The 27,448-nt window shown below is 37.9% G+C and overlaps 1 protein-coding gene across 1 annotated transcript in view; it reads left to right on the plus strand.

Moving 5' to 3' along the window:
- Window positions 1-27,448, plus strand: part of TENM3 (teneurin transmembrane protein 3) — a 608,874-nt gene that overhangs the window by 497,213 nt on the left and 84,213 nt on the right. Inside the window, exons 8-12 of the mRNA XM_071556284.1 lie at window positions 14,214-14,336; window positions 19,091-19,305; window positions 25,750-25,960; window positions 26,448-26,549; window positions 26,693-26,887. Of these exons, the coding sequence (XP_071412385.1) occupies window positions 14,214-14,336; window positions 19,091-19,305; window positions 25,750-25,960; window positions 26,448-26,549; window positions 26,693-26,887 (846 nt within the window). The remainder of the gene's footprint in view (window positions 1-14,213; window positions 14,337-19,090; window positions 19,306-25,749; window positions 25,961-26,447; window positions 26,550-26,692; window positions 26,888-27,448) is intronic.

Here is a 27,448-nt window from a genome sequence, read left to right on the forward strand (position 1 = left end):
AAATATTTTGTAAACAATAACATAATTTCTTATGCTGACCACATTCTTTCTTTTCAAATTGGGAGATAGAGTGTGCTGGTTTAAAGGTAACACAACAGGAGAAATTAATCCAGCTCAAGAGAGATTACAAGTCAGAGTTACAATTTAATAAAAAGATCACAATAAATACAATGATACAGGGAAAAATTTGGTTTAACTCACAAAAGAATAGATGTATAACCCAGCACTCTGGGGCACAAACAGAATGGTGTTCGTTAGTCGCTGCGCTGAGCACCGTGTGGTCTCCCTGTGTAAAAAGTAAAAGGAAAGGAAAACCTGTTGGTGAGGATGATGGTCACAGTCTGGTCAAGACAGTCGAGGGTCACAGTCTGGTCAAGATTTGCAGTCCTGTTAAAGTTTTAGTCCTCCTCTGGATCCAATGAGTGGTACCAGAAATCCCAAAACCCTAAGATTATATGTGCTCAGGTTCAGGTGGGAATGCCCAGGTCCTCCCCCCAGGTCGAGGAGTTTCACATCTGATTTAAGTCTGTGAGTCATACGATATTTTTGGAATCTTTGATGGTCTAGGTTCTTGCAGCTGCCTACTGTGCCAGCCCTAAAGGCCCATTAGCAGATATGACCCCTCAGGCTGGGTGTGAAGGTGCTGATGACTGCCTGAAGGGGAGTTGTCACAACTGAGTCATTGGTGTGAAGACAGCAACATTCCCATGCCTCGCAGAGTTCTTTAACACCCAGCTTGTAGCCTGAGTGGTCAGGTGTGCCCTGGGCAGCTGCTGCAAACAATTCACTATAACAGTTCATGAGAAATGACATAGAGAGGGTAGGATACACAGTTTTTGTTACACCCACATACTGATAAACTGGTCCTGACCACTGTAACTGGGACACAGAGATAGAATGACGAGTCAGAAAATGAAGTTGTTGCACTTTACCACCTGTAAGTGTAGAAGAATTTTTTCAGAAGGTTTGAGAAGAGAATTTATGTCACTCAAGAAAGCTTTGATGCCTGGGAAAAAAACCTCTTCCCTTGAATAGTTTGGTGTTTTTTCCTCCCTCTTGCCTTACAAGGAGGTTAACTCTCTGAAAAGATGAAGTCTGTAAAGACAAACTTGGAGGCCCTGCAGGGCAGGGCCAGGCAAGCCATTAAAAAGACACTGAGAGAAAAAAGTGGCACACTTCTTCCATGCCTAGCTCAGTGCTGTAAAGTTAGTGTTCTCGGCTTTCAGAAATAAATTTTCCTAAATCCTTCATCTGCCTTGTATTTGGGGTACCTGCATGCAATTTTTCTACACACCATCTTATTGGGCTGAAAGTGTTTTTAACATCTTTCATTGAAACAGTACAATATCTAAACACATTGAACATCCATGTCTTGAAGCACAGACATTAAATATACTTTCTCCTCTCTTGCAAGAATAACATTATGGATAATGCCTTTGATTTATGTTTTTAATGCAAAGATCTTGTTATCGTGTTTCAGATTAGGTGCAAAGCATAGTATTGCTGTTTCAGGTGTGCTCAGTATTAATACTTGATTAGTGTTGTGGATGTCACTTGCTATTATTGTTAGTGGCACTGAGAAAAAAACCTTCATTGAGAAAGATAATCCTCACACAGAAGGATGTAGGAACATGTAATTGACAGTCAGGAGGTTAGAACAGACTTGACAAGATTTCAAGGGATTAAAAAAGTTAATCTGTCAAGGAGTATACCCACCTCTGCTCCAAAGAAGCCTTGTATGCTAAGATTTATCACAAGGTATTTGGCAATAGTCCTGTCACCCTTCCATTTTAGCTCACTGGAGCAAAATGAAACTCATTAATACTGGCAATACAACAGGTGTAGTAATAAACTTCAAGATGACATGATGGTGTCATTGTCCATAGGTCCCACATTTCGATTCTGCCATCATATTGTGATGCAGTATGATGTTTTTTCAAAATATTTTTTGCAGGAATACTGAGATCTCTTGCAAGAACATTATGCAGAGACGTGTCCTTCTTCACTCCTCTCGTAGTCTCCTCACAGACTACCAAATAGTAACAATTTTTCAGTCTAATTAGAAATTCAGGTAAAAGGCACCATTTTTGATAAATAGGAAGCTTAGAGTAGTTGAGATGTTGTTTCTATTTTATCAGTCCAGGTAAACGTGGTATATTTTGATATTATGTAAACGTATGTAATGCTTCAAATGTGTCCTTATGTCTAGAGGTTTTGCAAAGCAGAAATTAAATTATTTGTGTGGTTACTCAAGTTGTTGTGGATATGGGATTAGTCTTCTCTTTGCTGGTAGTTTCAGTTCATTTCTTACTCATGCCAGTGAAGAAAGAAGCCAGCTCTTGGAAATGTGCTGTTTGCTGTGATATTTGAATTATAAGAAATGTATTAAAGCTGTTAGTTTTGTGTATAAATTGCATCTTTTATAAATTGCATCTTTTCTGTAAATTAAAATATTTTCTTGGATTTTTTTTTGTGAAGAAAACTGCTTGGTCTCTTTTTGAATGCCTCAAAAAAATTCATGCTGTTAAAAATGTATGATTTAGATGAGATTTTGGTAAACCGCTCCACACACAAGCACTCTAGAATGAAAAGGTCAAGTACACGTGTCCAACCTTGCTTTAAGCAATAGGATTTGATATTACATTTATGACTGAGATCACAAGAACACATGGGCTTTATATGGGTGTAATTACCCCACTGCAGGAATTAATTATGGATGAAAGTTATATGTCCTCTGAAGTAGACAGGGATCTTTAAATAAGAGATCCTTCATTTTCAAATTGGTGCCATTTCAGACAACTTCATTCACAAAAATTCCCAAACCAACCTAATTCTCTTAGGAATTCTCATCTATGACAGCATTTGTGGTTCAATAATCCAGGAAGAAGTGTGCTGCAACTGTTTAGATGGTGTGAATATTTGCACTTGAAATGAGTAATTATTCTCAATAAGAAAACAAATCAAACACAACCAGAGTGGTTTTGACACTATTTGATGAAATATAGTCACACAAATGTGTCTCTTTTACTAACTATAGAGGCAGTAATGTAGGAGGGGGTTAGGTATTTATAAATTAGTATCAGCTGTATGAAAAAATTAGGTAGCTCCCACCTTGAAGTATAGTAACACATATGGTTTCCTGTGTCATTTTTTTTTTAATTTAAAAATACTTCTAAGTTACCCTCACTATGGTAGAGGAAGAGTGGTATTTTTATTTCGGTAATAATGGTTGAAACTCAAGTAGCCAGCTGCATAGAATTAACCTATTGCTAACCACTGATTTCATGAGATTCACAAGGTGTTAATACGTGGGTACAATAAGCTTGTCTTCATTTTGGAAAGTATTATCTGTTGGTTTGCCTTCTCTTTCACCTTTGAAATGCTGAGTCTCCACCACTTTTTACTGAGGCATTTTTACAGGATGGCAAGTCCTCATTTGATTCACTCCAAATCTTTTCACAGTGCCAAGGAATAATTATTTATGTTTTCAGATTATTTCTCAGGGTTTTAAGGTCCTAGCCACTTCTCTTCTGTTTGTTGTTAGGACTCTGAAGTAGAGGTAATGATATTGAGGTATCCATGTTTGAAAAGGAGAGATACAATCCTTTCTATTATTTCAGTTTAGCTGTAGCCAAAAGTAGAGGGTAACTGTAAAACACATCCTTATTACTGAACCAGTGTCTTTTCACACAATAAAAGGAGTAGTTGGTTTTCTTCATAAATTTTATAAGTGACTTTAGAGCTAAGATTGGCTATTCTTAATACTACCTGTGAGATTTCATAGTTCAGTGTTGTGGCTGATTTAACTTCAAAGGGAAAAAAATCAATGTGAAACTGTAATCCTAAATTGTTTTTCCCAAGGCTTACATAACTGTTACAAAATACAAAGTCGCTTACGAACTGGCTTGCAGGCAATTCACTGACTTTACAAACAATTAGCAGTAAGGTTGTCTTTATGTCATAGTTCTCTTTCATAAATCATATATGGTAAATTACTTTTTCTGTTTGATTTTTATTGGTAGTATTTTTCATGTACCTACAGTACTACTTTGCTCACAGGAATAGTTCCATAAAAAACACATTTCCCTTTAGTGGGGGGAACATGGTATGTTACCCCAATGCACAAAAAACATATTCATGTCAATATAATAAAGGCTGCTCCATCTCGAGCCAATCCTAAGGTGGTGGAGAGGTTTCAGTAAGGTGATGACTGCAATCACTGAGCTGTCTTAAACCTTGGGGGTTTGAACCCAGGGTTTGCACAGGATTATGTGCTTAAGCAGGTAGCTACTGGGTACAAGTTTTCACTGGAGGTGTTGTAGTAAGGTATAGTTGTGCAAGAAAGCCTCTTTGATGGTGATCTCAGTATGTCCTTTCTTTTATAAATATGGATTTAAGTGGAAATTCTGTGGATTTGGAGTTCATCTGCATGTAGTGGTTGGTTTATGCATCTACATAATTGCACAGCTCAGGTGGGTGAGTGGTAATTACCACAGACAGGTCTAAATCACTGTGAAGAAGTTTTGTAAAGAAGTTGTAGGCTATTTTCTTTTGGCCTCAATCATGTGTCTTTGATCTACAAGTGGACTGCTGTAATTGTGATATCGTGAAGCCTCAAAAACAGCAAAGGATTAGAAAACCTATATATTGACTTGCGCATTCAATCAGCTTGCATATGATCTCAGCAGGAAATTCAAAACAAAAGCTAATTTATGGAAAAATATGGAGTTCTAATCACAGTTTAGCTCCATGGGGTTCCAAATAACACACTACAATCTCTACATGCAGATGCTTTCATCTTACATTTCACATTTGGTGACATTCCAAAAGTTCTTATCAAACCTTATTATCATCTTTTATTAAAGCTTATTACATTTCTCCTTATTGCATGTTTGCTGTAATATTCTGTCATTCTTAATATGGAGTAAGAAAGCTTTGATCTTTTCTAGCCAGTCATGAAATGGAAATATGCAACACAAGTGTTTCACTATATACTATAAAGTCCCAGCTCAGTGTGTCCTTTGAACATTGCATTAATTGGCCCCTGTTTCTTTTTCCTTTGGTTTGTAAATCTTTTCATCAGATTACACTTCTCTGTGCCATCAACATGCAAGTAGGTTATGCCTGATCATATAGTGCCACTTAATTATTATTATATCCTTCAAGAGATTTGTGAGGGTTTTGTTTGGTTTGGGGTGTTTGGTTTTTTTGTAGTAAATAAGGGGTTTGAAATATAAAAATGGTTGGACGATTCATCAATGCTCTTGCCTAAGAAAGGTGTTCCCATCAAATTTTGAGACATTGCATTGTCATTGCTTTTCTTAACATTCCTACATTATGAGGGCTGTGATCTAAAGGATGAAGCAAGACTTCTGTTGGAGTCTTGTGGAAAAAAACCTGAAACAGGTAAGGACCAACCTGAACCTCAGCTGTTTTCCAGGAAGCAAGTTTAAGGATGGAAAGGAAGGAGTCAAAGATTGAGAAGGAATAATGTAAAGCATTGCCTGAAGGAATAAAGAAAAGTTATCTCCCCCTACAATACTTGCAAACAAAATCACTGATTATGACTTTATTAGATAGAAACCCAAAATTTACAGAATGTTTTTATGCCTTTGTGTGAACTAAAGGAGACAAAAGAGCCCTTGTCTCAAAAGAGTCAGAAGTCTAATTTGCACTTCCCCATCTTCTCTGTACCTGTAATGATTTCTCACCATCTTGTTAGATTGTAAACAACATTAGCTGGGGAAAAAAAATAAAAATAAGCTGTGTTCAGGAGAAAGCCCAGGGTAATACTGAAGACTATTTAGGTAATACTGAAGACTATTATAAAATGGTTGTCTGTTCATCAGAATAAATGGACAAATCTGAAACAAGATACAACAGATACATGTTACTTAAATAAGAGGCTACTGAATAATGATCTTTGTTTCTGTTTTAAGAAATCTGAATTTTCCCTTAAGCTTTGAATGTGCCTCACATAATTCAGTTGACAGAATTAGACCATTGTTACATAAAAGTCCCTGTCTTGACAACTGAAATGAGACATATAGCAGTACAAGTTTTCAGAGGAATAAATGTTCCATTTGGGGGTGAATGTAGTAAAAATATTTGCTCCAAGACTACCACACATCTTTGTTAACAGTTCAAATGCAACAATACTTTTAAATGGCATGTAATAATCTATGATTAGCAACCAAAGAGAGTAAGTTAGAGTAGATAGCTAATATATCTTTGTTGCTATATTTTTCTAGGCAAATTTTTGTGATGTTTTGCAAATTCTTTGTTAAAAGGTTTCAAGAGAAAGTGAGGAGTAGACTAGAAAGGTTGGATTTTTTTGCAGATGAAACAGTAAGATCAATAGGATTAAAGGGTGAAGGCCATACTTTTTCAGTTACTGTATTGATCTTGACAGATATTACTAAGTTTTTCATATAATGCTATACTAAAATGTTTTACATTCAGAGTATATATTCCGCAACTTTTATAAGATGCTGCTGGTGTCTAATTTTTTGAAGATGCTCAAAAGCGTGTACTTTAAAGCTATTTTAAATTTAGAAATAACAGGCTTTTTGTTGATTTGAGAAAAACTGTAATAAATAAAGGACCTGTCTTTGTAACTTTTAATTCACTTTATTTAAAATTTTAATTAATAATTTTTACTTCACTGTTTGATCTGCAGCAACATCCAAGGTATCATATTATCTGAGAAAAAAGCAAGTGAATGCAAATCACTGACAGTTCATTTGCACATCTGCTGGTCCACTTCAGGTCCTTCAGAATAAAATAGGTTTAGTTTCTAATTATGGCTGCAAGAAAAATATATGGAAGATAATTTAAAAAACCACTTCAGTGTTCAAATATTTCATTTTAAAATGTATTGCCAACAGGGAGATGAACTAGAAGATAATCCTTCAAGAAGATTGAGCAATAATTGCAATTTGCTTAGTTTAAATTATAATCTTACTGCATTGCTTTAAGTATAAGTTATATTCACTTTTCCTTGCATGCAGGTATGCATATATATTATTCTATTAATTCTAGGGAAGCAATTTTGTAAATCATGGTTTGAAAGCACCAGCACGCAGAACTATATAGCAGTGGAAGTCCTGGAAGATGAGTTCAATATCTTACCAAGGTGCTCATCTTCAAGCACAACTTCATTAATAATAACACTGGATTAGCATACTTTGTAAAACACATGGGAGAAGGGGAGGAGGGGGACCACCATCCTTCCGTTCCTCCTGCCAACTGTCCCCACCGTGCTGAGTTCTTTATGTTTGTAGAACACACGCCATAGGCCTTATCTTCAGAGGTCTTGGGAAGATACTTGCTCCTCACAGATAGCCAGTGTTTTTTCTTTCTACTGTTAGTTTTTCATCTGTCGTTATTCTAAGAAAAGCTGGAGGAACACTGGAAGTCCACTTCCCAATTTAGGCAACTCTGTTTCTTCTTTCTACTTCAAAGAATCCCCCCAGCTGTGAATTCTTGTTCCCCCAAAATACCCTGTGTCACCTTTGGAATTCTTTTTTGAAAAAAACAAGTTTGCCAGATGCAGAATGGAATCTGTTGAATTGCTGGCTCTTCTGACCAGTACTTCAAAGAGTTACCTCTCCAGTTCCTACTACTGTGAATAAAGCCCCTGCTTGTATATGTATGGTTTTGTTTGTGCATCCTTATCATCTGCATCTGTAATGCTTTCACCTGCACAACTCACAGGGTTTGCCACGCCCTTTGTTTTTCACATGACCCTAGTTGTTATTTATAGTACTTTAGAGAAAGTTGTGGTTTATCATGGTGAGTTACAGTAGAGACACCCTTGAATTTTGACCAGAATAATAAATAAGTTTTGCTGGGTTTTGCTTTATATTGCTATCCAAAGAAAAGAATACTTTTCCTTCCTGATGGCAATCATAAACCTCAGCATAGTGTGTGTATTCACATCTTAGTCCAAACTTTGTTCAGAGCTACATCCTGGATACTGGATCATGCTAACACCTGTCTATTTTATGAACTAGATGTCCATATCCTCTTACCATTCCGGGGTGGGGGGGGGGGAATTCAGATAAGTCCAGTTCTTGCTGAATGGAGCAACAGCTACATAAATTGGTTTTCTGTTAAAATTCTTTTTTGTGCCTCTCACACCTTTGGCAGAAGAGAACTTTGAGATAGTGAGCAAGGCGGAAAAGGGAAGGCACTCCCCAGCTGAATGCAGCAGGTAGTTGTCAGCTCTCACAGTTCTAGTTCTGCCACGTAGTTACATAAATTATCCTTTTCTCTTATGACCTACTAATAAGGAGACTGATTTCTTTTTGGATGCTGAAGAAAGTCTGGAAGAGGGATTTGAAGTGATAATGCAGTGTATTTGCTCAAGAACAAGTTCCATATAAAGGGAATGCATAAAGCACAACAGTACTAGCTTGAGAAAGAAGCATGCATAACAAATGGGCTGGCAACGACAAAAGAATGAAAAACCCTGATAGCCTGCAACTTCTTCCTGAAGCACATCATTGCAAAATGTTTTACATGGTGTAAACTAGTCATATTTTTGCAAGTGTTTGCTCTGAAATGTATTCTTAGTTGCTATTTTAATTATTAAGTGGACATGAAGGTTTTGTAGACTGGTTACAAGCCAAAATAACTAGACCTCAATTACACATTGAAAGTCAAGATCAACCAAGCTTGAAAAAGCAGTTTAAGGTGGTTCAGAAACCTTTCAGTGAACCGTGTGGTGACAGGTGCTAAGCATGCCCAGTAGCCTGCAACAAATGTTTATGTTAGCATCAAGGCTACTGTAGGTATAAATACATTCCTTCAATCTGAGCTCTGAATTTTTTCAATATTGGAGTCCATTTTTGGCATGAAAGTTGTGGGAGAGAGTGAGGGAGCAAAAGTCCAACTGTTAATTTGGTTACCACTTTTATGTTTGAGATCTGTTCTGGTGAATTTAGCCATATCTGTCAGTAGCTCCCAGACAAGACACTGGTGCTGTGTTCATGCCAAGAGCAGCCCAGATCCTGGGAAGCTTTCTTGTCTCTGATACCTCTTCTTCCCACTCTGTTGGAGGGAATGAACTCCTCATCATCTAAACTATCCCTGCATCCTGAAGGCTGGCCATGCAGATAATTTGTCCAGGAGCAGTACAAGTATCACCTTAAACAACTCAGTCCCAAAGAAAATCCTGTCATAGCTTCAGCAAATGAAGATATTCTCTTGCTAGCTAGAGATTACTTTGCAGAATAGATATGGGGACTGAAACAGCAGAATAGGAAGAAGATCCTAGAAAGTCATAGAATAGGTGATGACCTCTGAGATCATCAAGTCCACCTGTCCACCTAGCACCACCACCATGTTTACCATTAAACTGTGTCCTCAAGAGCCATGTCCACACAGGTTTTTGAACATCTGGGGATGGTGACTCCCCTTCTTCTCTGGACAGTTTGTTTCAATGTTTTACAACCTCAGAATCACAGACTATTCTGAGTTGGAAGGGACCCACAAGGATCATTGAGTCCCTTGCAAGGAAAAGATTTTTCCTAATACCTAATCTAAACCTCTGCTGGCATAAATTGAGGGTGTTTCCTCTCGGCCTGTTAACTTGTTACCTGGTAATAGAGACTGATACCCACCTCACTTCAGCCTGATTTCACCACTCTCTGGGCCTGGCCATCCAGTCAGTTTTTAACCCAGCAAAGAGTACACCCACCACACCATGGGAAACCAGTTTCTCCAGGAGAATGCTGTGGGACATGGTGTCAAAGGCTTTACTAAAGTCTGAGTAGATGACATCCACAGCCTTTCCCTCATCCACTAAGCAGGTCACTTTGTCACAGAAAGAGATCAGGTTGGTCAAGCAGGACCTACTTTTCCTGAACTAATGCTGTCTGGGCCTGATCCTCAGGTTGTCCTGTAACGTGTTGCATGATGGCACTCAAGATGATCTACTCCATGATCTTCCCAGCACTGAGGTCAGGCTGACAGGCCTGTAGTTCCTTGCAATTCTCTCTCCAGCCCTTCTTGTATATGGGCATCATATTTGTCAACATCAGTGACCTGAGACCCTCCCCACTGAGCAGGAGTGCCGGTAAAGGATTGAAAGTGGCTTGTCAAGCTCTTCCACCAGCTCCCTCAGTACCCTTGGTTGAATCCCATCTGGCACCAGGGACTTGTGTGTGTCCAAGTTGCATAGCAGGTCACTGACCATTTCCCCTTGGATTATGGCACCTTCATTCTGCTCTCTGTCTCTGTCTTCCAGCTCCAGGGGCTGGATACCTTCATGACAACTGGTCTTGTTATTAACAGCTGAGGCGAAGAAGGCATTAAGTACCTCAGCCTTTGCCTCATCTTTTGTCACTGTTTATCCAAAAAAGGATAGAGTTTGTCGTTAGCCCTGCTTTTCTTGCTGATGTATTTATAAAAGCACTTCTTATCATCTTTTACAGCAGTGGCCAGATTAAGTTCTAGATGGGCTTTGTCCCTGCATGGCCTCACAACATCCTTGTAGTCCTACTATGCTGCTGGCACTTTTTTCCAGAGACAATAAACCCGCTTTTTCCTCATGAGTTCCATCCAAAGCTCTTTGTTCATCCAAGCCATTCTTCTTCCCCACTGGCTCATCTTTCAGCACATGGGGACTGCCTGCATCTGTGCCTCTAAGATTTCCTTCTTTAAAGCACATCTATCCTTCCTAGACTCCTTTTACTCTTCCTGTTCCACAATGGGAGCAATCAGCCCAGTCTGATATAAGTAAAATGAGGCATTTGTTAGGGTTTGTGGGCACATTTGGAATTGTGATAACCTGTCTTTTCTCTCATCCTCTGAGGATTCATCCATGCTTGCAGCTGTGGGTTATGTGGATGGAGTTGATCCATGACCACAATGATCACAATCTGCATGCCTTCTGGCCGGAGGCATCTGGCATTGTCAGATAAGTCCTTGCTTCTGTCAAAGTTATACCACTGTTGAAAGTCGTTCCAGTGTTGGTGCCTTCATAGATTGACAGACTGAGAACTAGTAACTCTGGGAAGGGTCTTTTCACTTCATTGTTATTCTCTAACACCAAGTAAATGCCGAATTGAGTGGGAATAAACCAGACCTGACTGGCAATATTTAACCCAAAAATCAAGAAACTGTCTTACATTAGATTTGGGACTAAAATGACAGTAGGAAACATAGAAATTTATTTTGCTTCATATGGTTTTGCTTTAATTTTACTTCATATATCAAATTCTTTACAGTAAGAAAGAAGCCCACAATTTTCTGAACACAGCAGAAACAGAGAAGGGGATTGAACTCTTACATCCCTATCCCAGAGGTGGAAGAAAGCCCTCATGCCTTTCTAGATCACAGGAAATCAGTCTGCCTGCATCCATCTCCCTTTGGAGATTCAGAACTAGTTCATACCATTGGACTTGAAGGTTTCAGATACCCTGCTGAGGTACCAGTACCAGGTGCTGCTTATTAGATTCATGGTGACATCAACAATTTTTGTCAGGTGCCTCGTTGTCCTTATAAAGCTGATAAAACCTTAAAGTCTGCTTTTATATTGATGGCTGGCTGAGAGGAGACCAGTTCTGAGTGACAAAAAAGTGCCTGAATTTGTCTTAACAAAACAATTTACCCATGTTCTTAAGTTCCCTATGTCTAACAAAATTCTACCTCGTATTTTGATACTTTATCAACAAGCGTGTTTCTTTCATAGTGTTCTCATATGTTTGTAGTGAAAGGAGGATTATCTAAATTCCATAGCACTGTCTCAGAGAGATTACATAATCGAATTATTTATTGTATTAGTACATATTGCAAGTCTTGGGTTGTCACTGGAATTGTCTAGCAACATTTTTTTGTCTGCTTAAAAAATACTCCTGTATTCACAATCTGTGAAACAACTGCATATATCCATCTGTTCATTTTTATTAGACATTGTTTATTGAACTTGTTGCTAATTCATTGTCCAAGTTGAGAGAGGAATAGTATTTTTGATGGATACAATGAACACTCACTATCTCTGACAGTAAACTAGAGCGGGACTGACATCAGTACAAACACAAAGAGAAGGTAATTGTCACTTACCTTGTAGTAACTATGATTCTGTGAGATGTCATCAATATAGATCCCACAATCCTTGCCTTTGAAGACTTCAAATTCCAGCTGTTTTGAATTATGAGGAAATGGCTAAAAGGTCATGTTAGAGCCTCCCCTTCTGATCTTCCAGTGGACCATGAAGAGGCATGGGGCATGTACACAGTGTCAGCAGATGTTAATGTTGTTCTGAGCTCATGTGTTTGAAAGAAATGAACTTCTAGAGTTACAAAATTCATGTCACATTCTTTTTTTTAATACTTAAGAATTAATAAATGGGGTGAGAAAACAACAAAGTTAAGAAAGGTTATTTAAAGCTCCAGACTGAAAAGAAATGTACTGGGTTTAAATGATGAAATGTTTAGCTATTTGCGGACTTCCATTGCTTCCAGTGAAATGAACAGTATAACAGATAGTAGAATTTGACCCCAGTGATTTTGTTGAAATGTATTAAAATATATACAATCATCAGATGATTAATACATAAATAAAGATTTCAGCTGAGGTAGGGTCAAAATAAAAATGGGTGATTCTAGTGATGTGCTAAAAATGGTGGTGGTCAGATTTTTGGTTTAGCAAGAGATGAGGGGAGGGAAAGTTTTTAGGGTCAGGGAACATTCTACATTATCAGGCTTTGACAGGCAATTTAAGGTCTGAGAAGGAAGAGTAATAGTGGAGTCAGAGACTTGAAACAAAGAGAATATGTCATCTGTAGTGAGGATTTCATTCTTTGAAGTATTCAGTAGTAGGTCTTTAGTTGCATTTTGGTTTTTCGTGTTGTTTAAGGTAAGGGGGAAGGTTTAAGGCAAAGCCCTGGCAGACAGTGTCTTAATTCTGCAGTTTTTGCTGTCTGCCTGACTGAACTTCCTCTGACGCTTGTTGATCTTTAAGTAAGGGTTGCCATGGTCAGTATAGAAAGATTGAAAGATCAGGGAGGAAACCAAAAGGGATGGAGAATTTTTTGTCATTTGGATAGAAGGAATAAATAAATTAATTACATTGACTATAGCAGTGATCTGCTTCAGAGACAGAAGGAGCAAAACAAGAAAGTATAGTGAATTATCTTCCTTATATTTTGCACTAATAGTTAAAATACATGATTACAGATTTTTTTCCAGTGTATTTTTATTCCCTAGTAGCAGTGAAAGAACTGCTGTCATGAAATGAGGAAGCCCATGGTATATCAAATGCAAAATAGCATAATTACTATAAAATTAATTTTTGTGGTATTATAGAGATGTTGGAAAAGAAGGAAATAATCCACAAATAGCACACGTGTGTGTGTGTTATGTGTATCACAGTATAGCATTAAAGTGATTTGCTTTTCCGTATTTTTGCTTTACAATTTTAGGCACGGGGCTCATTCCTTAGTCCCTGGTGATATCAAGGTTCCATCAATTCCCCCTAACGCCACGGAAGGTTGACTCTGTCTTTCATAATTAACTTAGCTAAACTTTTTAACATGGTATCACCTCTCTAATAGACATAGTTGTGTGGAATTAAGTAGTTCGGGAAGTTAGCTTATGCGTTACCATTATCAGTGCAAAGCGTCCCAGTGTCTCTGGTTCTGCTCATAGTCTTGGCCTTTTTCTGTAGATGAATGTGAGGGATGGGCATGTAACTGGAGATTGTGCAGGGTGTTGTTGACAGCATAAAGTGTTCATGTCTTAGGTCAGCCCTGCAACACCCACAGCACCCTCCTTTCTCTCCTGCATTTTTCCTTTTCTCTTTCTGGCTAACCATGACAGATCCATTTGCGGGGGAAATCATTTATTTTAGTAGGTCATTTAGGAGCTCATTGTCTCTTCAGAATCAAAAATGAAATAAAAGAGAAAAGAACATAATTACTGCCTCTCCTTTTGAACATTGATTTGGGACCGGTAAGAGGTTCAAAATTAAACTGGTGAGCTTTCTGTCAACTGCATCCACCGAAAGCACTGTATCATTAAAGGATAGTGGCAGTAATTGCTTAGTGCCATTGCTGTGTTGAACTATTAGTCTGCAAATGCTTGTTCATGTAATTTAATTTTTTAATGTATGGGTTGCTATTCCAATGAGAAGCATGAAAAGTCATTATTTGTGGTATTTGTCAACATGGTTTAAAGCATCAAATAACCTGTATCCTCTACCACCAGCAATGCATCTATTTGGCCTCAACTGGCAATTACAGCAAACTGAAAATGATACATTTGAGAATGGAAAAGTGAATTCTGATGCTGTGCCAACACATCCTGTAACAGTACCTGCTGGAGAAAATGGTAAGTGAAACGGGCACCAATTTTTTTCCTTCTTTTGGAACGTTTCCTTCCTTTGTGTCTTGCATCACCAGAATTTAACAGTGTTCCTTCAAAACTCTGTATATTTCATGAAGTACAGAACATTTGTAAGTAATATTAATTTAAATAGATAAACAGGAGAGCAGTTTCTGCTACCTAGCATATGGGGGCCATGGATCCTCAGCAATAATGTTGATCTTTCTAGGAAAGTTAGCTGTCAACCAAAACTCCTCATAGGAATTTACATGTATCATTTGATAAGGATAGAAAAGCTCTCATCCAGAGAAGGAGAAACTCTGCTTACTCTAAAATATCTGGTCATGCAGGTTTTTGTGGCAGAGATAGCAGCATAGTGCTGAGGCTGGCTCAGACCATCCTGCCTTAGAGGTCATAGGGAATGGGGTCTTGCACTGAAGAAATGGCCACAACAAAGCCAGGGAGCCCAAGGTGACAGGACACACTGTTTCATAAGGGGGACCTGATGCCAAGATTCAGTCTTTGGGAGTTCCAGTGTTTTGGATAAAACATTTTGTGTGTGGGTGTGTTCCCCCCACTCCTTCCCCCACCGCCCGCCATCATAATCTCTTCTCTGGAGAAAAGGCATGTCAGAAGATTTTGCGTATTTCTGAAGCTTCTCTCTTAATTGTATTCAGAAGACAAGTCATGATCAAGGAGCTATGTATGGCATCATGTCCTTACTATGGAATAGCTTGGGTTTTTCTTTATAGAAGATGATCCTTTCTTTTCTTTTTCTTTAATTTCTTTCTGAAATTTAGTAGGTCAGATATAATATGTTCATTTTTTTTCTCAAAGTCTCTAGCATGTAATGTTGAGTCTGAATCATCCAACCAAGTTATAAAGTAAGAAAAAAAACTTTCTTAATTTTGTTGTAGGAGCTTTTAAAATACAAACCACATAAGGGGATTATTTTTTATCGACCTTTTTCCATGTTGCCCTTTAAAATTCTCAAAACATTTAAGAGCTTGTGCACTTTTGGCAAACAGAGGCTTCAAAATCAATAGGTTTTGAATGGAAAACTTGATTTAAATGGTTGATGAATGCAGTGTTTGCTTCATTACACAAAAATCCATTTTCCCATTCACAAGGTACAACTGACCTCCTTACCACTGAGAATGAGGAAGCCTCTGCCAGCAGTTGACATCTGGAAAATTTTTCAAGTTATTACAGCTCCAAGTTATAGAAAAGATATAGCTCAGTTCACTCTTTTTGTTGTCTTTGTAAGCCTATGAAACTTCTCCAGTAGGACTTTTTCTTCTTTCATTTCTTTACCCTACTGCCTTTTTCTTGCAGTTAGTCATTCTCTCTGAATTCTTGTTTTGAATGAATAGCAAAAAGCTACTCAATGGTTAATGAATACTGTTGCTGCAGTGACAGCTCATCATCCCATTGTCTTCTGCCCTCAATAGCCAATATACTTTCTTGTGTAAAATATATTGATGTTTTTGTGAATATTTTATAACCACTAATTGTTCTCTTTCCCTTGATAATTTTAAAATTTTTTTGCAAACTAAAACATGTCATATGCTGCCTCAAAAATAAAAGAAAATAACAAATATATTGCATCCCATTTTTCCTTCCTTTGGTCCCTAAATACTGTGCAAGAGAACAGGGTTAATTCTGTCAGTGTTAAAATGCTGTCCTCTGCAGAATATAGTAAGTGGTCATTTATCAGCATACATCCATACTAAGCAACAGACAGACCAGAGAATGCACATTTTAAACCACAAAAGAAAGACAGGTTAGGCAGAAAGGAACGTGTGATGACTAGATGTGAAATTTAAGGGCCAGGGTCACTGTTCTGTCATACTAGTTACTGAAAACTGTAAGGAAGAATCAATGAAGCCTTGACTTGAATATTTTGACAGCTGAACAACTTCCAGTACCGCCCCTCTTTAGTCCCCTGGTAATATCCTGATAACTGATTTAGACTTGAGAAATTCCAAGTAAAAGTAAATGAACGTGACATTCCATGTTTTGATTTAAAGCTCTGTGTAAGAACTGATACTGTTTAGAAAGCAAAAAGGTCATGATGACACTACAGAGTTCTTATGCTCATTGAGATACAGCAGGGAACAAAGAATAATTAGCACCCTAACCTTAAGAGGGCAAGCAGCCAGTGGCTATTTTGAGAAAGGTACTGGATGCTAAAGGGACATGTGGCTATAGGGTAAAACTACCTCGTTCTTGGTGAAGAAAATGGGAGTCCATAGGAATATTAGCTGCAAAGTTATGAATCCCAATAATTAGTCTTTTCTGGCAAGTTGGTCAAAATATTTGATAAACACTACCTGCTCAGGCTGTCTCGTTCTTTTCAGTAGTACAAGGCAGTAGTTTTTCATGTGAAATTTAGAAATAGGGGAAGCTGCAGATCAATACTGCAAACAAGTGCTTATTGTTTAGTGATTACCAGTTATCAGTGTGTGAATTTATACTGCACAATATGCTTAAATTTGAAGAAAGGAGTAAAAAACAAATGATTAAATAAACTGGAATAGCGAATACAGATCCATCTTCTAAAACAACATATTAACATCATGAAAGGTTAAGTCCAAAGTTAGAAAAGCATCAGACTCATCCTGAAAAATGTAAAAAAAATGATTTCTTTGAGATCAGATATTTCACTGTCTCTTCTCAGCAAAACTCTGATCAATATGGTAATGCTGTGAGATATTTTCAGTGACTGGAACACCACTATGACACAACTCTGATGATAATACAAGCCCCCACTCAAGGCCTTTCAGCAGTGCTTCTGTACCTGTTTAATTCAACAGCAGTCTTGGTTCATCTTAAATGCACAAAAAGTGGTGAGGGTCAATCTGTGACCTCACCTGGCATTTCAGATTTTAATCTATTTTTTTTACAGTCTAAATGTTTGCAAAAAGGTTGTCTCAGTTTGTTCCATCAAATGATGAATAATGTAGAATTTAAACATAAAAGACAGGGCACCATTGTCACTTCTTCAGAACACTCGTATGCAAACAAGTCAGCATCACATTCAAATGGATTTAGTTCAATCTTTATAATAGACTAGCTGCTGCAAAAAAAATTGGTAAAAGCATAGCAAACTCTAAGACTATAATGACAGTTCCATTTTTCTTTATATTACTTTGCTCAAGCCTCACCTTGATGTGCCAGCTGCTTAAATATGGCATTAAGTACTCCAGAGTTAAGGTGTGTTGGTAAGCAAATTCTTACACTCATCTTTGCATCCTAGTCTATATTTGACAATACTGATTCAATCATATTGAAGTAGGCTTTGACCCTGGCTCCGGCTTCCAAGACTGCCTATGTTCACCTGCACAGCTTGGAGTTAGCACCTGAGTATCAGACTTGAGTGTCTGGCCTCCAGCAAATTCATCATCCCACTTGTTAAAGCTGGGTGGTGATGGTTTTTGCAAAACTCTTTTTTAGTGCATCATTTGTAGTAGTAATTGTGTTTCCTACAAATCTGGCAGATAGAAGACACTACAGCAACTAAAACCACGGTGTGTTTGCTGATGATCTTTGAGAAAGGCTTGTAATCTTTGCCTGTTTTTGTACAATAAGGGGCAATGGGGAGATCTCAGAGCTATCACAGACCTGTACTGTCTATAGTGTTCAGCCCCTTGCCTTCAGGGCCACCAACTTGGGCTGGAACAGTTTTACCCTTTAATTTATTTGACAGTGCTTCACCAGGATGGCACAGAGCCTTACAGACTGGATGATATTTTCTGTTCCAGTGGTTCAGTGTAAATTCAGTGTTTGTTGCCTGGACTTAGCCACTTGAACAAAAAGTTTGTTGGGGGTGTTCTGAGTTTATGATGCGGTTTTCTTCTTCTTCAATGCCACAAACAGTAGGCCAATTTTTCAGTGTTAGGATTTGACACCACATGTCTTTTGCATGTTGGCATCTTCTTTGCTTCTTGTTGGCATTTCCAAGCCATCATCACTGACCTCCTAAGCCTAACTGACAGTTGCACAAATGCTTTATAGAGCAAAATCATTAATGCACTTCTGTTCCTGGGAATTCTTAGTGATGGGACTGCAAGATAAATACAGATGATAATAAAAAAGCAGGTAAAGGACCAGATGATGACATGCTAGTATACAATTTGTTCAGGAAACAGTAAGGGTATGGAGGTGGATAGGGAGGTGATAACAACCTTAGGACTAAGGGTCTGTACTGTAGAGGATGTAGGTGTTATGGGGAGCAAAAGCATAAGAACATTAGCACAATGGAACAAGAAACATTGCCTTCATGGTGGGGGGAACACAAAACAAAAAATAGGAAACTGGAACTGTAGACATTATTAGTATTGTATAAATGCTCTCATATCTAACGTGGAAAAGATTGTATATTAGCTCTCTTGACTGCTTATGTTTATATATCTATTATTCTTAAAATCTGTATGCTGCATTTCCCTTTAATTTTTTTTTAGTGTGAGACTTCATTCTGGAAAACCCCTGTTAACATACTTGGAGGAAAAAAATAGGTTTATGTAGATCCTAAACTGTTTCTGTAATACTCATCTTTAGGGATGCTACGGCCTTTTTTAATTGGTAGATATTTGTGGTATTTTTGCCTATTTATTCCAAATCAAAGAATTCCTGGGACTATGTATTCAGAAAGATTGTCAGGTAACATTTTTTCTGAGGTTATTCTAACTATATGAAAGATGATTAAAAGCCAGAAAGGAACACTAATTTTCCATCTCCTTATTATTCTAATCTGTCAGGAAAATTAGGGGGATTTGCACAAGAAAACAACACTATAGATTCTGGAGAACTTGATATAGGCCGAAGAGCGATACAAGAAGTTCCCCCTGGAATTTTTTGGAGATCACAACTCTTCATTGATCAACCACAATTTCTAAAATTCAATATATCCCTTCAGAAAGATGCATTGATTGGAGTATATGGTCGAAAAGGCTTACCACCTTCACACACTCAGGTGAGAACTGCTCGCATTACAGGACGTGTTATTGAAAACTGTGAGCTTTTATCTTTTATATCATTTTTGTCTCTCAGGAATACATCCTTTTCTTTCCATTTTCCTGATTTTTTTTTACCTTTTTTATACTTTATTGATCTCATGTGATGTCCAGAACAGTTGTAATACCCTTAAGTGTTGGGATCCAAAATGGAGGTGGAGAGTGTTCTTATTTTATGAGCTGTTCTAATGCCTAATCAATGATGATGCTTTGATACGGAGTTGTTTCATGCACAACCTGTTGGTACATTTTTCCTTCTGTTCTACATAGACATATCTTTAAAAACCTAAGCAAACGAATAGAGCAACTTACAGCTTTATGTGTGATTGAAACTGTCTGACCAACAGCACATGAGCCAAATTTCCAAAGAAGAAGACAAGCAAATGCTGAAGTATTTGCAGCTTCGTTTATCACTAAATAAATGCATAAAAGAAAAAATATCTACAAAGATATGGTGAACTGGGGTTGTAAAAGTGACGCTCTCTAGATGTCTAGTATCTTGAAACTTTGTTCTTAAGTGTCTCAGAGGGTTTATTCTGTTTCACCCCTCAGATTTCTAATGACACCTTTTATTGCACATGGCCAGAACTTGGCCTAGTAACAAAGACAGACTTTGTATCCATAGTTAGAGAACAGTTAAAGTATAAAAGAATGAACAGTCTTCTGGATTGGCAGGAGAAAGGGAGAATCATTGCCCGCGATGATATTTTAGAATCGATTGTATTCATGTTTTATTTTAAAGATTTAAGACCCTCCAAGCTTAGGTTTCTTTCAGTGCAATATTTGTCCAAGGACTGGCTCTGATCCGTTTTTCCACCAGAAAAGGTACCTCAGCTCATGCACTTCTACCCCATTTGGAGCAGCACCTTACTGATTTATATTTTAAGAGTATGGATTTGCCCTGGACACAGAATCTAATTATAGCAACCTAATGGTATAATTGGATCAAAGCTTGACTGATTGTGCCCGATACATTGTTGCAACAGCAAATCCATAACTGCAAAATTAATATATTTTATTTCAATCCCATATCTTTTAATTTTGATTTTTGTGCTACTGTGCTATTTAAATTTATTTTGCTTTTTTGTTCAAACACATTTTTTTAAAGATGCAGAACATAGAAATGTACCTAATTGCTACACCTATTTAATAGTCGCAAACCACAGAGAAAGGGTCAGCAAAGCAGCTAAAACTGCAGAATTGTTTACTAACTTTATTTTTTAGTTCAGTTTCTATTAAACTACAAACACGTTACTGAATGTGGGAAATGCACTTATGTTTACTTAAGAATTTGATCCTCATAAAAATTATTAAATGGATTTTCTTTGCACCTTCATGTATGAACACCCACCCAGGCTGACAACAAGCACGAGAAATCCTAGCGTAAAGAAAATTGATTTAGAAAGTTATCAGCCATTGGAAGTATGGGTTTGGAATACAAATGCCATCTCAGTGATAACAATAATAACAGGAGTTAGGGGAATACATATGTGGCAAGAATGAATAAAACTGAAGAAGTTGCTTTGAACTGTGCATTTGTATGAGAAGTTATGCAAGTAGGTATGTCTGTACAAGAATGATCCTTACCTGATTCCTTATCTTGTTAAGAGGTTGAAAATAAGATTGCCCTTCATCCAAAAACACAGAAAGGGACACCTCTAAATCTGTTATCCATCACATGTTTTACACAGACTCCAGGTTCTTATTAATGCTTAAGTATAATATAAGAAATAGAAACATACTCAAATCCTGCTACTGTATTTCTGTAGTTTCTGCGACATTTTGGATATATTGTTCCCAGGATATAGGTCAAGCTCTCTTGTCCTATTTTTGCCTGGTATATAATTTTTTACAAACCATTGACTGACACTTGATGCATTGAAAAATTAGGCATGCTTACTTATCAGTGCCCTAGTGAACTTACAGGGCTGCTGAGGAATCCCAAGGGTGCAGGTTTGTCAGAATGTTTATATGGCCTTGAACCCAGTGATGTCTAGTTTAGGTGCCTGAGATAAAGTCCGTATGTAATCTCCTAAAAATGCAGTTTCAGTGAAAGCTTGTAGGGGTTTTTTGTGCCAATGCTTCTGCACATGGAGCAAAAAAAAATGGAGTAAAATATCTCTCAATGGTTTAGGCTTTTCTCCAACGAAGTTATAACACAGGACTTTGATGAAGACACAACTTGAAGTGGTAAAATATATATTTTACCAAAGTAGCTATATAAACAATATAAGGCATTTAGGCAAAAAGACATATAATGAAATAGAACACTGAGGGAATTGCAAGCATAAATCCATTTATTGCTTTCTCATTTCCCCTAACCCTCATGGCTTATACTGACAAAAGTTCCTAACTGCACACCAGGTATAGCTACCAGGGTCAGTCAGACTGACAGTTGATGTTGGGCTTCCATGCATCCTTCCCTCACACAAGGCAGCTTGCTCTAAATATCATCGGAACATAGTAGAAAAACACATGAATGTCCACTCTGAGTTTGATCAAAGGCCCATCTAGCCCAGCATTCTGTCTGTGTTTGTGGCTATACATAGAGATTAATATGGCAGAATGACAGTTCTGTAGTTTTAGTTCCCACAATATGCTTCTGACCTCCATAAGTCTGAAGGACTTTGCTGAGTCAAAGATGCCATCTTTGTATTTTATATAAGCCTTGGATAGATGTTTTTTTCCTGTGAATTTGTGTAGTCACCTTTGAACTTATGGAAGCTTTTAGCATCTGTGATATTTGCAGCAAGGCATAACTGCACATCTCACACTACTCCTCAATGTGTTTTGAGACAGCGTCCCTGTAGTTTTTGTTTGACCTGCTGTTAGTAGTATTTTGGAAGAGGCAGTGGAGAAATTCTCACATATTTCTTCTCCATGCCACCTTTGACTTATAGATCTCTATTTTCATCAGTGTGTTGTGGTTTTTCCAGTTTTTCTCATAATTTTTATGAAAGCTTCTTCAATCCTTTGGTCATCCTTTGCCTTTTCTGAAAGTCCTCCAGTTTTAATGCAGCCTTTTTGAGGTGTGGAGACTAGAACAACTCAGAACATAACAAGCATTTAACTATGATGGTTTCATACAATGCCTTAATGCTGTTTGGTTTGTTTTTTTAATCATAGGACTGATATTTCCATAGATCTGTCTACCATAGCTCCAAAATCTCATCCCAAAATGACAAAAATCAGCTCAGAGCCCACATGTATGTGTAAAGCTAGAGTTGTTTCATGAGGATTTGAAAAGTAGGATCTCGCCCATATACGTCACTTAATGTCTGCATCTCTTGAATGCGATCTGCCCTTACCTCCCAGTCAGAGTGACAAGTGCTAATAACAAAATTTGTGCAAATGAGCAACTGCTGCTTGTCTCTCAAATGTCAGTATTTGAGTTTTCAGATCTTTTGTTAAATAATAGAAAACTCACTCCTATATGCACTCTGCCAGCATTTGTAAAGTTGCCTAGTCACCTGTCCCCCTCCAGTATCTTTGTTCAAGTGCCTGTTATACCCTATATGTGTAACCACACACCACAATCTTCTTTAGCTCCCTCCTTACAGCTTCAGTTTTTCTCCATTGTCACCTTTGACTGTAATGCAAAACTTGCCTATTATATTTACCACCTAGTTCTCCACTTCTCTCCTGTACCCTTTGCCTGTTTATCCACCTCTTTTTTTACCCAGTTAAAACCTGACAGTGAGTAAGAGGAAAGTGGAGTCACTATCTGTACATAACTGTACAACTTCCGATGCCAGAGATCCTACCAGAATGAGGGACATAATGAAAGTATAGAAATGAGCTTTGGAGAGATCTCAAGAAATCTTAGTTTACACTCTTGTCTTGGAACAGGATGACTTGTATATATAAACCATTCCTATCAGTTGTTTAGCGCTTCATTATTAAATAACAGAATGCAGCAAATTTAACTCTTGTTCTGTCCTATAATACAAAATAATAGGGATGCAGCATATAGGAAATGGCCTGATGTGTTGTAATCTAGAAAGAATTTTTGGTTTTCTTGCTGCATTCTCTTTAGGTTCCAAATTTAGTCTCAAACGCAGCTACTATGTGTGTGTCACAGACTGATCTGAGATGTATAGTTCTCCCTTTCTGGGGAATCATAAATAAATCAACCAGAAATAATTGACAGCAGCTGTCCATTCAAAACCCAATCAATGCAAGCCTGAAAGTCTTTGTGACACTTTCTAAAAATGTCAGTTCCATTGCCGCCAGAGAATCAATATGTTTATTTAAAGAGATTTCTAAGACTAAAAAAAAAGGATTTTGGTTTAAAGCAAAATGGTAGGGTAAATGGAATGGTAGGGCAAATCAGCACGTTTAGAATCAACATAAAGGTAATTCATTTATCCTCATAGGTGGAAAGTAAAATTGATATGGTTTTGTTTATGAAGCAAAGATTTTTTTTCTTGTTACCATGTCCTAAATATAAAAAAAACAACCTTTAGAAGGGTTAGGATCAATTATTGATTTTTGTTGGGGAACAGAATGAACAGTAAATTCCCTTCTGTATGGCATTTTAAACATGTTCTTAAATGGTGTTCTGATAACAGCATATGTCCCTATTACATTACAAATTTGAAATCATTAATTGTACCATGCTTGTCAACCATGAGTGGTCAATCAAGTAATGTAGCCAATTTTTTCTATTTAAAAAACACAGTTTTAATCTGAAATTGTTCTTCTACAAAAGTGATCTCCTGCCATATGCGATTTACAAAGGCACTCCTAATGTCTATAAATCACTCATTAGCACTCAGAGCTCCCCAAGGTTTCCCTTATATAAAATATTAGTGAAAACCACCAGACAGAAGTGCTCTTGAGTGAGTTAGGCAGGAGTTTAAAAAAACTAAAATTGTTTTTATCTTTCTCACAAAATAAGATAAATATTTAATTCTCTGACAAATGAGAATGTTGAATCATAATTGGTGATCTGCCAAAGCGGTCACATTCGTTTTCCTGTGGTGCAGCACATACAAAGCTACTGAGGTACCGACTTCTCTGCATCCTAATCCCATTATGTTCTGTTCTGCTGGTTCAGGCATAGCTGGAAAACTGTGTCAGGTGCTGATGGAGGTGTATTAACAATGCATTTCCTTCACATCCTGGCTGGTGGGAAGATGATTCTGATTACTAGGGTGGAGCAGTCTTACAACAGTGGTGAATTTTGGCCTGCAATTTCAGGAAGAGAACATAAGCACTTAAACCCTTGTTCCAGGACAAAGACTGTCATATTTTATTTTGTCCCGGGACCAGTTTCTGAAGGTTACCAGTCAGGGTGTAAAAACAGTGATTCTCTGGTCATGAGAACTGATCTTCTCTCAGCTCAGGTGAGTCAGTAGTTTCACATGCTGGCCTTTACTTTAATGGGCCCTGGATATAATTCCATTTGAGCAATCTCTCCAACATGGGGGAAGATTGAAGGCTTATGTGTTACGGTTCACTTCATACAATAAATATGGGTCACAGTAAAAGTGAAACTTTGAGCAAGCTTAGCCGGAAAAGCAGACACTCCCTACCACAAGCGAGAATGTGCTTTAATTTTCTTGCCTGTTTGATTTTGCTCTATACATATTGAACTTTGCATGCTAAACATGCAGAAGACAACTTTCAAGCCATGAGAACAGGCACCAGATAGTGTAAATCAGTGTAAGGCCTGGAGCAGTTTTAGCCCTCCAGGTGCCATTAGCCTTAGTTAAGATTAACATGCATAAAACCATGTCTTAGGAGTTTGCTTTTTGTATCAGCTGAGATGCTGCTGCACTTTTCCAAGCCCCACTGATGGTTGCTAAAAATGCAGTTTGTGCTGTCCATTGACCTGATGTACCATGGGGTTTTGTCAGTTTGTTATTTTCAACAGTTGCAATGTTTCCTGCTTTCCATCTCCTCTTTTGAGCTTCTTTGATGGGATTTAAAGCTCTTGCTGTCTTTTCTCCAGAATTGTAGACTCTGCAAATGGGGGATTGAGCAGTTTAATCTTCATCTGAAACTAAATGAAGAAAAACAGATTATTAGTGTTGGATATTATTTTTAACCCACATGCCTAAAACACATTTGGAAAGTTAGCTCTCACCTGTAATTCATGTAGCAGTCATGACTGCAGACTCATTTCAACTCTTTCCTTCCCCTAATGTATGTAATAGGTTCATTGGCCACTTGTCACTGGAAAAGCCACTCTAATAAGCATGAGAACTAGTTGGTAATTTTGTTTGACTGCTTTGCAAGGGGCAAAGAAATAAGCAAGGGTTTGTTTCAGCTCCTGCTTCCCTGTTCCAAAAGGCAACTCTTGGTCAAAATACAAGCATACTGTCAGTGTTGCGAGGAAGCTGGCACTGCCATGGGTCATCCCATGACCTCATAAAGCTTCTCTCTATTTCTCCTTGCAGTACGACTTTGTTGAGCTCCTGGATGGCAGCCGGCTGATTGCAAGGGAGCAACGCAACCTGCTGGAATCCGAGCGAGCAGGGCGGCAGGCGAGGTCTGTCAGTCTCCACGAGGCAGGTTTTATCCAGTATTTGGATTCTGGCATCTGGCACCTGGCCTTTTATAATGATGGGAAAAATGCAGAGCAGGTGTCTTTTAATACCATAATTATAGGTAAGCATAATCTTTAAAGCTCTTAACCAAATGCTAGCTACTGGTCAGGTTTTTTAGGAAGACATAGATAGCTATTCATATTTAAATGATCTGACTTTTTTCTTCACAGGTTTTCTATCCATAGTGGTTCCTTTGCTGCTCAGAATAAAACAGAGTATATATATTAGTTTCTTGGTCTAAAACATGAAGGTTGTATCTTCTAATATAATGATGCTTGAAAGGACACTGTTTTGACTCATTTGTTAAATTGCACAGGGCACAGTTGTTAAGTATGGAGCTCATATAGTTTTACCATTATAATTTTAGCCTTTTTCTTGGAATATAACATCCTAAGATACTGGAGACATCAGCAATAGAAAATTACAGCTATTCACACTCTTCAAACCAACCAAACATAAACACTTCTTTGAGCAAGAGCACACTATCAGTAGTGGTTCACATGATAGGTACTTCATGCAGTGAATTATCCTTGTCTTTTTCCCTTTAGAGTCTGTGGTGGAATGTCCCCGAAATTGCCATGGTAATGGTGAATGTGTTTCTGGATCCTGCCATTGTTTTCCTGGGTTTCTGGGCCCCGATTGTTCAAGAGGTAAATCAAACCAATGCTTGTTCTCAAGTCATCTTAAATGGACATGAAGACAAATACACCAAAAAAGCAACTTCTTCAATGTTCTTTATAAAGCTTTGGTGAAGATCTTGGTTGTAATTTTTCTGCCATGTTTTGTTTCACAGCAGCCTGCCCAGTGCTGTGCAGTGGCAATGGGCAGTACTCCAAAGGACGCTGCCTGTGTTACAGTGGCTGGAAGGGCACCGAGTGTGACGTGCCTACGAGTCAGTGCATCGATCCCCAGTGTGGTGGCCGGGGCATTTGCATCATGGGTTCTTGTGCCTGCAACTCTGGGTACAAAGGAGAGAACTGTGAGGAAGGTAAATGAGTAAATGTTATGTCAGCATCTGCTGTTGTTGGTCAGCTTTACAGCTGGCACATGTTGCTCTACCAGTCTTTCGAGATCTAAATCTTATGCACTAACCATGTTTCATCAAAAATCATGTTAGAATACTACAAAACAAGTTTGGGAATCACTAGTATCACTGAATTGTACAGAACTATTATGCTCTATTTATTCTCAAGTAAGCAGAGGGAAAATTCTTAATAACGTGCATTATCTTTTTGCTTGGCAGTATTTTTTTTCTTCTGGCTGAGGTCAGCTTAGAAGAAAGCACACAAAATACAGATGTAGGAATACTTAATGAATTTTCACAGTATAGAGTGAGTCATTAATGTATTGCATTTGTTAGTGATCTTTTCCACTGACCACATTGTGGAAAGTGCTGATTCAAATGCATCAGAGTGAAAAATGATGCATCATTTTTATATTCCAGAGATGTGCATAATAATATTGGTTCTGGTGTGCTGCAAAATGCAGTTCATTTTCCATTCTGTTTTTTTAGGGAGTAAAAAGTGCCATTTTCTTCCTCAATCAAATT

This window comes from Pithys albifrons, chromosome 5 (genome assembly GCF_047495875.1).
Source record: "Pithys albifrons albifrons isolate INPA30051 chromosome 5, PitAlb_v1, whole genome shotgun sequence".
Lineage (NCBI taxonomy): Eukaryota > Metazoa > Chordata > Aves > Passeriformes > Thamnophilidae > Pithys > Pithys albifrons.